The 12,509-nt window shown below is 40.2% G+C and overlaps 1 protein-coding gene and 1 non-coding gene across 16 annotated transcripts in view; both read right to left on the bottom strand.

Annotated features, from left to right (window-relative positions):
* The window catches only part of PUM1 (pumilio RNA binding family member 1), a 127,378-nt gene that overhangs the window by 16,274 nt on the left and 98,595 nt on the right, over window positions 1–12,509 (bottom strand). For 10 of the 15 annotated variants that reach the window (XM_060308786.1, XM_060308824.1, XM_060308803.1 and 7 more), the window contains 3 exons: window positions 4,518–4,785; window positions 3,045–3,174; window positions 1,080–1,214 (listed from right to left, as the gene is read on the bottom strand). In XM_060308786.1, coding sequence (XP_060164769.1) covers window positions 1,080–1,214; window positions 3,045–3,174; window positions 4,518–4,785 — 533 coding nt within the window. The remainder of the gene's footprint in view (window positions 1–1,079; window positions 1,215–3,044; window positions 3,175–4,517; window positions 4,786–12,509) is intronic. The other 5 variants (XM_060308800.1, XM_060308833.1, XM_060308818.1 and 2 more) reach the window with 1 other exon arrangement.
* On the bottom strand, window positions 97–181 carry LOC115867277 (small nucleolar RNA SNORD103/SNORD85). The gene has a single exon (XR_004045042.1). It is a non-coding gene; the product is annotated as a small nucleolar RNA SNORD103/SNORD85 (small nucleolar RNA).

The following is a 12,509-nucleotide window of genomic DNA, read 5'->3' as shown; positions in this document are numbered from 1 at the left end:
AAGGACTTTGGACTCCCCAGCCTTCAATTGCCATTGCTGACACCAGCGCAGCGTTCTGTTGTGTTTTGTTTTGAACTGGAAGTGGTGGGTGCCTCGTCTGGCTCAGAACTTGAGTCCATAACAAAGATTCTCATTACTGAACTTTGTTCTCAGAGAGGGCAAGTGGCTCATCATTGCCAGACCGCGGCCATCCCCTCCATCGAGAAGGGCTGAGTGAGTTCGGAGCCCAAAGGCTGAGGGTTCAGATCAGCAGCACCTGAAGGCTCACGGCACTGCCTAGCGCAGACACAGCGCGGCACACCTGCCTGTGGGCTGGTCAGGCTTCCCGGGCCTCGTGGTCTATGTGGGGCCCGTTGGACCTGCTCTGAGGCCATCGGCCTCTTCACGTGGTTTCTGTGCCAGCTCCCACTCACAGCACCCAAACAGTTCAGATTTCTGTCCCTTTTTTCCTAACTCCTCTGCAGCCCAGACTTCTCCTCCTGCAAAGCCTCCCCTCAAAGCCTCGGGCACGTGCTCTCACGTCTCACCACTGCTTCCCGTCACCCTTCCCCACGCGTGCTCCGTGGGCAGGGCTCAGTCTCGGCCATCTCTGTGCTGATGTCTGGCACACAGTGGGCACCAGGTCAACGCGCCAGGCCAGGTGCTGCCCTGGGCAGGCGCTCATTCAGTAAACAGTGGTGGAATGAATGAATAAGAGGGTGCAAGTGAAGAAAACTGGAAGGTGGGTTGGAAAAAATTTTGTCTGTTGGGTGGTCAGTTCAGGTAGAAGAAAAGGACCACCTTACTTGCTTCAACTCTTGCCAAACAAAAAACCCACCTCTAAAATCACACCTACTAAAGACTACGGTCTGGTCAAAGGGAAAAGTGTTTGAAACCACTGGTTTTAACACAAGACACTTGATCCACTATAAACTTACAAAATTAATTGCACAGTTCATGCCTGCCATGCACAGAAGGTAGCCACAAGCACCAAAGAAAAACTGTGAAAGAAAACTAAAGACTGACAAACTTACGAGGTTCACTACATGTACCATGAAGAAACATCAAACACCAAGAGAAAAGTTAAAGGGGAAACTTACAATTACCTGCTGGTCTGAGGGAATAAACTCAAGAGCTTTCTGGATAACACGGCAGCCATACATCTGCAGTGCCAGTGACAGGACATGGCCTCGAATCCGTTCAGCCAAAGCCAGCTTCTGTTCAAGGCTGCCAAACTAGACATAATGTGTGGGTGAACACCATTACTTAGGTAGAAAGAAAGAAACCAGAGAAAGCAAAGCATTCATTATTCTGTATCAACCATTGGCATACCTCTTTTAGCCCTGTATTCTATGATAAACTAAACCTTTTATATAAAAAGCCTTTGTTTCTTCAAACCAGTGGTTATCAGCCTCTGATTATGAGGAACTCTTTAATGTTAAAAAACTTCTCAGATATCCAACTGGAGTGGTTTCACTACTAGTATCTGCTAAACAAATAGGCAATTCCTCAAAGCTGTCCTTAACTCATCAATACTATTAAATATACCTATATGTCCAAGAGCATTTACATTTATTCTTAAAACAATAGTACATGTGGAAGACATTGTTTATTACGGCTTTAGACAATGTCTGGGGAAGATTCAAGAACTTCTTGCAACAAATCTACATCACTTCAGTTGTCTGAGCCTTATAAGCTGAAAACAAGTTCTTCTTTCATCTCTATGAAGTTTAAGCCAAAGCACACATGCACACTGCTCTGAATATACTGTTCTATATTACTATAAGAATTGATAATGTCTATTTATACAAGTCAACAGAATAGGGGGAAAGTTAGTAAAATCAAGGGGTATGACAGCACAATGTTAAAACTCTTCCTAGAATGTTTCTCCATCCCTGGCTTTTTATTTTCATTTGAATAGCATGTGAGACTGGAAGAGACTTTATGAATAAGGCTGCCCAACCCACTCATTTCCCATACAAGAGAACTGAAGTCCAGGGACATTCTCTAAGTCAGAGAAGTTCTCTAGCTTGTCCCAAAATCATACTGCTATAACCCACTGTTCATTCAGCCACCCCTAGCTGCATTAACCTCTGGAGCTGGAGATCTCTCTATTTTTATATCTGTGACAAAACGGCATTCGAAAGTCAAAATTACAAGAGCCGTGTTTAGGCTGATATCTTAATCCGTAGCTGGAGAATTCAGAGTCAAAGAACTTAGGTCTTAATGAGAAAAGCTGGGAAGATAGAGGCTGTGAGTGAGCCATTTTTTTAATCTTCACACAAACCAAACAAAGTAAGATGTAAGAAGTTTACAAATTTCTTTTGTTGGGGGGCAGGTAATGTGCAGAGTTGCAGCATTTTCCCCCTGTACCAGATGTTTCATCTCAATGCTTCGCTCCTTTCTGGATTTATAATGGGGTTGTTGATACCAGTACACCACAGCTACAATGATTAGCAAAAAATCCCTGCGTTTCTGACATTTTAGTTTAGAAGAGGAAATAGACATTAATCCAACCATCTCGTTAATCCTTTCCAAGGAAAATGATAACAAGAGTGGACATTGTCCACATTAATGAAGGAACAATAAGGAACCAAGGCTGAAGGATCACCCAAGAAGCAGCATTTAACAATCCTCATGACTGTGGTTTATGATGAAAAACACCAGAGTTGGTGTTCAAAGATAATTCTCTAGGAATCCATTTTTAAAAATTCATTTTCAGAACTTTACTGTGGTCCTGCTAAAATTATCTTACAAGGATTTTTCCTCCAAAAATGACACTTTTAGTGAAACTATTTTAGCAATCAGAAATATTGTGCGGGATCCTAAATGGGGAGAATGGTCCTACAAACACATTTCTAAAATACACTAGCATCATCTGCTTGGGTATTTAAATGATGCACTACTGCTAATGAATTGGAGAAACATTTAAATGTGCCTCAAAAAGACCACTCAAGCTTCATTTTGAGGACTGGAATGAAATTGCAATTCTAAAAACAGCTAATGAAAATCAAAATGCTATGGAGACTGTCTAAAGTCAAAGGACAGAAAGAACAAAGGCTTACTTCAAAGAACTTCTGAATGACGTAATTTCCAAATACATCCACCATAAGCTGGTAAGCGGCCTGAAGGATTTCATTGAAGACAAGCTGGCGCTCAGCTGGTGTGGCACGCTCAAGTTTCAGCTGAATGAATCTGAAGTACATAGTAAAAAGGGCAATCACAGCATTTTAGGAAGACTTGGAAAGTATATAAAGATTAGCTCACTTTATATAATGTGTCAGTTCTGAAACTAAATGTATGTGTGTGCATGTGCATATACACAGAGGCACAACAGTGTTATTTAAATAAATCACTTGAGCTCACTTCAAATTGAAGAATTACTGAAAAGGGAAAAAAAAAGTTATATTGTGAAGTATCCCCTAATTTAACTGAGCTTTTAGAAGTATATTTAAATTTTAGTATACTTCATTACAACAGGACATGTATTTATGTGTGGGACTGAGAGGGAGCTGAAAAGGGGGCGCAGGAAAAGAGAGAAGAGGGTAAAAACAGGCACAACACAGGGAGAACTCTACCGGACTTTTTCTTTTAGGAACCAGTCCAACATCAATAAACTCAAAGCCTATGGTCCTTATTATAGTCTTTAACTCACATTCGTATGAAGCAGTACATATTTATTAGTGATGTGGAACAGCTGTCATCTATGTGCAGTCTCTTTCTAAAGTAGCAGCTATTCAGTTTGCCTTTTTGAGCTCAGGTGACTATATCAGAAAAACCATGTTCTTCTCCCAACCTGGCCTTTAGGATCTAAATATGAGAAATCCTTGCCCAGTAGTAGCAAGCTGGCAGAACTTAAAGAGGAGGTAGGTTCTTTGGGAGCTGTTTTGGTGGAACTGTCAGAGAGAAAGAAAGAGAAAGGGAGAGAGAAGGATGGATGATGTCACCATAAATCTGCTTTTTTCTGAGGACCAGGGTCCCTTTCTGTGAAGTCCATTGGAACAGGGAGTGGTAACCAAAGCTAAATTCTGTGTTTTATAATAGCATCTTCTAACCTCTGTGCAGACTCTCACTTCTACAGAATATGGAACAACAAAGAAAAGTGGTGGCACCATCTTACTCCTGAGCCGGAGATCCAAATTTGCATTTGAATAGTGTCTTTGAGAGCAAGATTCTTAATAGCGATTCAAGTAGCAAAAGTGTACACATGTCTTTGTGTTAGTGTTTCTGTATTTCTTAAACTGCAGACATTCTGGGAGGTTCTCATGAACAAAGGAACACCAGACTAATCTTTCAGAAAGGTAAAAAGGTTTGTTTCAGCATGTGATCCAGATTACTAAATGGCTACTCTCCATCACTTGTATATCTGCTGACTCTCATAGCCACATCCCTCTGAAATAAGTAACAGGAAGCGTACTAAAAAGCAAACTTTGTTTCAATTATTATATGGCAATTTACTTAATGTATACCTTATCTGAAGCATGGAATTTAAGGCATTAAGAGTTCAGTTACCTTAAGTGGCAAAGCCAAGTCCTCACCTGGACCCATGCTGGTCTTGGGAAAACTCCATTATATGCCCAGCAATCTCCCGCAGCTGTAAATTGGGATACCGGTTATTTCGAAAATCTTCCAAAAGCCTGCTCCTGCCAGAGGGCATGACATCAGACATTCCATATCGCAAACGGGAAGAGGAAAAAAGGGTGCTGCTGGGGCTGAAGAGGCTGGAGGCACTGCTCGCGCTGCGGTACTTGGCTTCAGCGCCTGGAGCAGCAGAGATGTATCTTCCACTGCCATTTGTGAGTCCTCCTGTTGGTTACAGAACAGGAGAACTCAAGACTCATTCTTAACGAACTTTATTCAAGAGAGGAAAAAGCATCCTATAAATGAAATCCTGCATCACCTCTGATTTCTTTTCAATTCTGCTGCTTTCGTGTTAAGATTCAATTCTATTAGTGCCACGACTTTCATAAGACAAACTCACCAAGCTGGAAGAAAACTTTTGCACAAAAATTGAGAGGGGAATGCTGTTAACCATTGATAGGAGACTGCTAGCAATAATGGAGCAATGGTTAGTATAGCCCTTAGTAAATAAAATGAGGAAAGGTCCTGCTGTGTGAACCAGCACCTGAACACCAGGATCAGAAAAGACAAAATGCACAGAAACTTCAGTGGTTTTCCACTCTGACCTCTGTGGAGAGTCCTGCCATCAGTGGATAATCCCCACTCCCATCTGAAACCCTCCCTTAAAAAAAAAAAAAAATCTGTTGTTTTTTTTTAGGGTACCCAGATTAGTCTGTTTTATATAGTGGACCTCCCAAAAAAGCTTTGAAGGCATGGTTTTGCCACTAAATAGAAGTCTGAAAATCACTAAGGCAACCAAGGCCAAGGATTAGACATAAGGGATAGAAAAAAAGGACGTGTGCTTTGAAATGGAAGGTTTTCCAGTTCTTCACCAGGAATGGACAGCATCTAACTCCTTCTACTGGAACAGAGCCTGAAGTGACTGCAGTAGCAACAACTTTCAGGCTACCGATATTGCCGTTTTGACTGCTGACAAGGGAATAATCATTGTGAATCCGAGACACATAAAACAGAGATAAGACTGAAATGCCTATCAAAAGATAAAACAGAATTAAAAAATTATGAGTATATATTTTCAATATATTTTTTTTACAACAGAGGGTTTCTTTTTAAACTTTAGATTATACTATAAAAAGGATGTGAAGCCCTTTTTCTGTTTTTTCCCCCATTCCTACTTTGCAAAGTAGATAAGAAATACCAGTTAACCCACGAAGAGCGTAGGTAAATAACAATTCAGGAGCCATGAGAAAAGTCACCCAACATGAACTGCCTGTTAACTTCTACAGAGCTTTAGTGAATGTCTGGTCTGGAGTTTAATGGTAGCTACAAAAAGATACTCAGCTTGGATTTCTCCACAGAATTCCAGGGCCCAGTTTCAAAGGTCTGGGTCTCAATGAAAACAGTGGAACCAAAAGGAAATGGCTCAACATTAAATTTTGTTTAAATAGATAAATAAAAATAAAAGCTACTTGCTGAGCATTTGTCCTATGCCAGGCTCTATGCTAGAAGTATTTCATATCCACTTTCTATCAAATTCTCACTGGCATTATGGAAAGGGAGTTTTTAATTCCCATTTATGTAACAGAAAATTAAGGCCCAAAGAGGTGAAATGCTTGTCCAAAGATACAAAACCCAAAATTATCATGGCCAGAATCTGTCACTGCCCTTACAACTACACGAGACTCATTTTCAGACTCAGTTATATAATTTTCTTGTTCTAAAGCAGCGGTCCCCAACCTTTTTGGCACCAGGGACAGGTTTCGTGGAAGACAATTTTTCCATGGACGGGGCGGCGGGGGGTGGGGGGGGGCAGGATGGTTCAGGCGGTAATGCAAGTGACGGGGAGGGATGTGGAGCGGCAGATGCAGCTTCACTCGCTTTGCCCGCCACTCACCTCCTGCTGTGCAGCCCAGTTCCTAACAGGCTGCCAACCCTGTTCTAAAGGACATTGTTTTTCTTGTCAAAATTCCATAATATTTCTTAACCCAAAGGAAAACATTTCTTTAAGGAAAGGAGAGAGGAGGTTTACAAGAAAAGAGAATAGTAGCCATATGGCTGCTCTTTATTCCATTTCAAAAACAATTCTTTCTACCCTGGCTTGAGACAGGGGACAAACAGGCAAAGAGGTGGTAATCAGGTAAGTCAGCAGGTACTGGGAGAGTGTGGTTAAGAAGAAGGAACAGCATGAACATACAAAGTTTTGAAAACAATTTAAAAGGTTAAGAACCTGGTCACTAACAAAGGCACTTAGGGAAAAGTAACATATCAACAGAGAAACAATCAAACTCTTAAAAGGCCTGACAAACATCCAAATTAACATGCAAGGTAGGAGACAACAGCATTCTGCCATGGAATGTGTATCTCTGTAAATAAACTCTCTTTCACTTAAAAAAAATAAACATGGAAGGTGGCCAGGTCCCTGATGACAAGGCTGAATGACAGGAACCAACCCTGAGCACTGCCGTACCCCTAAACTTCCAGTTATACGAGCCAACAAATGAACTTATTGTTTAAGCCACTATTCGATGGATTTTCTGTTACTGTGGCCAAAAGCATACTGACTAATCCATAACATAAATGGCTGGAGTGACTACTGGGTAGATTTATACACCTGCCCTGAAGTTTTGATTTTTGGCTTTGGTGTCTTTGGATGCCAGACAGGATACACAGACACACATATACACACACAGCTTTTATTATTGAGAAAGGAAGTATACAAATCTGAAAAAGAAAATAAATTTCTCCAGGTACTATATTATAAATGGCAAACTAACAGTCAACAGGAGTATTTTGCTCAGGCCAAATAATTTTCTTTAAACATTAAACCAACGGTTAAAGTAAATTTTTGCTTAAAAATGTGGTTTTCTGGTTGTTTTTCAAAAGGTACCTGGCAAATAGTAGACCATCATTATTTGTGGACTGCAGCTCCTTTATATGGGGAATATGCAGAAAGGTGTTTTCCAGTTCACTATAGTTTACACACCTACATGTGCTAATACCCAAATTACTATCCCCTGGAGATGGCCCCTGAAAGTGTTTGAATTTTAACCTCATTTTTAAAGGAACATTTCACGTAGGCTCTTTAAGCCTCCTAGTGATTTCACAAAGTTTTTCTATAATATTTTGACAGTAGTGGATTTCACAGAGCTCTGTCCTATGACATTTCCACAGAAGTCAAAGGCTTAAATGTTTTGTGTATGTGCAGGTTTCCCACTCCACATGTAAAGAGCCTCACCATTCCACCCTAACAACAAGCAAAAGCTGAAAAATCAACAATTCTTCTTAGATCCACAAGAGAGAGGAAGACAGAGCAAACGACTGTCCCCAAGACTGGAGAGACAGACATACAGGTCACCACAGCTAACCAGACAAGGGACTCAAGTGGACACCACTGCCTGAACCAGTACCAGACTAGGAAAACCTGAACTGTAACTGACAAATTAAGAGGCTCAGTGTGGATGACCCTGAAATACACAACTCCAGCCTACTCAAGCTATCCTGTTCCACTAAAGGGAGGAGGAAAAAAACTAAGAAACACTTGTGAAGTTGACAGTCCAGAGGCACAGGCTCACTAAAAGACTGAGACCTAATCATAGGTCTATAGAACATTTTCCCTCCCTCCACACCTCACCACCACATCACTAAAAACCTATTTACAGCAGTTCCTTTCACTCGATGTACCAGGCATGGCTATCAAAGATAAACTGCAAGGCATATCAAAAGGCAAAAAATAAAATTTGAAGAGGAACATCAGGAACATACATGGCAGGGATGTTGAAATTATCAGACTGGGAATTTAAAACAATTATGATTAATATGCTAAGGGCTCTAAAGGATAAAGTAGACAGCATGCAAGAATAGACAGGCAATGTAAGCAGAGATGGAAATCCTAAGAAAGAACCAAAAAGAAATATTAGAGACAAAAAACACTATAACCAAAATGAAGAATGCCTCTGACGGGCTTATTAACAAACTGGACACAGATGAAGAAAGAATCTCTGAGCTAGAGGATCTATCAATAGATTCCTCAAAAACCAAAAAGGAAAGAGAACAAAGACTGGGGAAAAACAAAATCCAAGGACTGTGGGGCAACTACTACAAAGTTGTAACATACACATAACTGGAATACCAGAAGGAGAAGGAGGAGAGAAAGGAACAGAGGGAATATCTGCAACAATAATGACTAAGGATTTCTCTAATGCCAGACACCAACCAGCAGATCCAGGAAGTGCAGGGAACACCAAGCAAGATAAAGACCAAAAAAACTACTCCTCCAACTATCATTTTCAAATTATAGAAAATCAAAGATACAGAAAAAATACTAAAAGAAGCCACAGGGGGGAAAACACCCCACCTACGAGGAGCAAAGGTAAGAATTACATCCAACTTTTCCTCAAAAAGTATGCAATCAAGAAGAGAAGACTGTAAGTTTTGAGAGGAAAAAACCCACCAACCTAGAATTCTGTATCCTGCAAAATTATCCTTCACAAATGAAGGAAAAATAAAGACTTTCTCAGGCAAACAAAAATTGATGAAATTTGTTGCCAGTAGATGTGACTTGCAAGAAATGTCAAAAGAAGTTCTTCAGAGAGAAATATAAATAATACAGGCCAGAAACTGATTTATATAATGAAAGGAAGAGCATCAAAAAAGGAATAAGTAAAATAAAAACTTTTATTTACCTTATTCTTCATTGATCTGACAACAGTTTGTTCAAATAATAGCAACAATGTATTCAATTATGTATGCTTATGTTTATATCATATACATATATATACACACATATGCTTTATATAGCTGAAATGAATGACAGCAATGACACAAAGGATGGGAGGAAAAGGTTAAGATTATTTTGTTATTTTAAGGTCCTCACACTACATGTGAAGTCGTATAGTCTTATTTGAAAGTGGACCTGGATTAATTGTAAATGTATAATGATCCTAGGGCAACACTAGAAAAAAAAAAAAAGTAGTAGTATAACTGATAGGTTAAGAAAGGAAATAAAATGGAATCATATAAAATGCTCAATTAAAGCCACAAAAGGCAGAAAAAGAGCAGAAGACAGAAACAAAGAAAAAAAATAGAAGACAACAGATATGGTAAATATTAACCCAACTATATCAATAATCACTTTGAATGTCAATGGTCTAAATGAACCAATTAAAGAGATTGTCAGAGTGGATCAAAAAATGTAGTCCAGGGGCTTCCCTGGTGGCACAGTGGTTAAGAATCCACCTGCCAATGCAGGGGACGTGGGTTCGAGCCCTGGTCTGGGAAGATCCCACATGCCGCATAGCAACTAAGCCTGTGAGCCATAACTACTGAGCCTGCGCTCTAGAGCCCGTGAGCCACAACTACTGAGCCCTTGTGTCACAACTACTGAAGCCCGTGTGCCTAGAGCCTGTGCTCCGCAACAAGAGAAGCCACCGCAATGAGAAGCCCACACACCACAAGGAAGAGTAGCCCCCACTCGCCACAACTACAGAAAGCCCGTGAACAGCAACTAACACCCAACACAGCCAAAAATAAATAAATTTATTTTTAAAAATGTAATCCGACTATATGCTGTCTACAAGAAACTCACTTTAAAAATAAAGACACATACAGATTAACAGTAAATGGACGGACAAAAGTATACCACGCTTAAATTAAGATGTGCTTCAGTTACTTTATACAAAGGGTTTTCTAGTATTTCTAGCCATCTAGTATTCCATCCTTTTCCTATGTGGAATGTTTTCATTCATCTTGTTTTGCTTTCTGTACTCAGAGATTTAGTAGATGCCTAATGGGCAAAGTCCTGCCTTCTTTGCCTTTTAAAGAAAAATTCCAAAGGTGCCCAACATCTGGCTCTGTATTTATTACAGGCGGAGGCAATGTTGCTCACCAAAGTGTTTATAAAAAGTTCTCCCCAATCCACTCCCTAATATCACAGCCAGGTAGCCCTAAGTGAAAATAAGCCTAAGAGTAACTGTCTTTAGTGTGTAATACTGAATCCTAACTAAGTTGATTTTCACATGGTTTGTTTTACAGATGACAAGTCACCTTCAGAGAACCAGGTGTCACAAAACACTACATTTCCATTTAGAACAGAGAAGTGCCTAAAGGGGCACACATGACTAGTAAACAACCGGAAATTAATACAGGTTACTGAACAATAAATTAGAAACAGCTACTGCAGTTCAGGCAGGGACAGAGAAAACCATTTTGTTTGATCTTTGCTTTTCTTAAAGGACTAAGGGCACATACAACCTTGAATTTAAAGGACAGGAAGAATTTATTTGAAGAAGATAGGAATTCTACCATGATGATAAAACTAAATGCTTGCAAGCAACAAACAATCCAAAACAAAACTAGAATTCCATTCAAGAAAAATAAAATATACACTAACTAGTTTAACAAAAGACATTTAAGACCTACACAATAAAAATTTCAAAACTTTGCTGGGGAAAACGGTGCATGCAAAAAGATGAACCATCACCTCATGCAATACACAAAATTAATTCAAAATAGATCAAAGACTTTAAGAGCTAAAACAATAAAATTTTTAGAACGAAACACAGGAGAAAATCTTTAAGACCTTGAGTTGGGCAAAGATTTCTATACCAGAAAGCATGATAAACTGGACCTCATCAAAATTAAAACTACTGCACTTCAAAAACATCCATTTAAAAATAAAGGGCCTCCCTGGTGGCGCAGTGGTTGAGAGTCCGCCTGCCGATGCAGGGGACACGGGTTCGTGCCCCGGTCCGGGAGGATCCCACATGCCGCGGAGTGGCTGGGCCCGTGAGCCATGGCCGCTGAGCCTGCGCGTCCGGAGCCTGTGCTCCACAACGGGAGAGGCCACAACAGTGAGAGGCCCGCGTACTGCAAAAAAAAAAAAAAAAAAAAAAAAAAAGATACATATATTAAAAAAAAAAAACAAAACAGAAGTTTGGGGACTTCCCTGGTGGTGCAGTGGTTAAGGATCTGCCTGCCAATGCAGGGGACACGGGTTCGAGCCCTGGTCTGGGAAGATCCCTCACACCGCGGAGCAAATAAGCCCATGTGCCACAACTACTGAGCCTGCTCTCTAGAGCCCACGAGCCACAACGAGAAGCCTGCGCACCACAACGAAGAGTAGCCCCCGCTCGCTGCAACTAGAGAAAGGCCGTGTACAGCAACAAAGACCCAACACAGCCAAAAATAAATTAATTAATTTTAAAAAATAGAAGTTTGATCTTTAAACAAGTAATGAAAAAAGCATTGAAGAGTCTATAGTAGGCACTCAACAAGTGATTGTTGAATAAATAATGAGAAAAATAACTCTGCAGGCACTGATGTTTTTTACAGTGCCCTAACACGTGTCTGTCTACTGGGAGGAAGTGTGAAAACGATATCATGGAGAAAAGATCCACACTGGGATAACAGAGATATAGGCTGGAGTGTGCACTCAAACACTTACTAGCTATGGGGTATCACGAAAGTCATTAAACCATGCTGAGTTTAAGTTTCCCTGTGTAGAGCAGAGTTACTTGAGTATTTAACATAATGAATGAACACAATGAATGAATGCTTACTTAGTATGGCTGTTAGTGATCCAAGAACTGATAGCCGGTGGCAGCAGTGTAGTATCAATAGTAGAAGCTATATTAGGAATGGCCCAATATATATTTGGTAAAGAAATGTTACATTTCCTTGGTGACAAATGGTAAATAGACTTATTGAGGTGATCACTTTGTAATAGTTAAGAATAAAGCATACACGAACCCTTTTCTCAAGGAAACAGACTGAGCTGAGGCAAAGCACTACCAATCAAGACACAAAGTTTCTCAGGAATGGCATGTATGATTAACGTGGTACATGCAGCAATGGAAATCCAATGGAAATACATACATCTAAAGTGCTTAAACAAAGTAAAAAAATTTTTAAGGGAAGGTATGTTAAAAATAAAACCAGGCAGACAGCAAGAG

Source organism: Globicephala melas, chromosome 1, assembly GCF_963455315.2.
Source record: "Globicephala melas chromosome 1, mGloMel1.2, whole genome shotgun sequence".
In the NCBI taxonomy this organism is placed as follows: domain Eukaryota; kingdom Metazoa; phylum Chordata; class Mammalia; order Artiodactyla; family Delphinidae; genus Globicephala; species Globicephala melas.
This window is presented reverse-complemented; position numbering and strand designations above follow the sequence as displayed.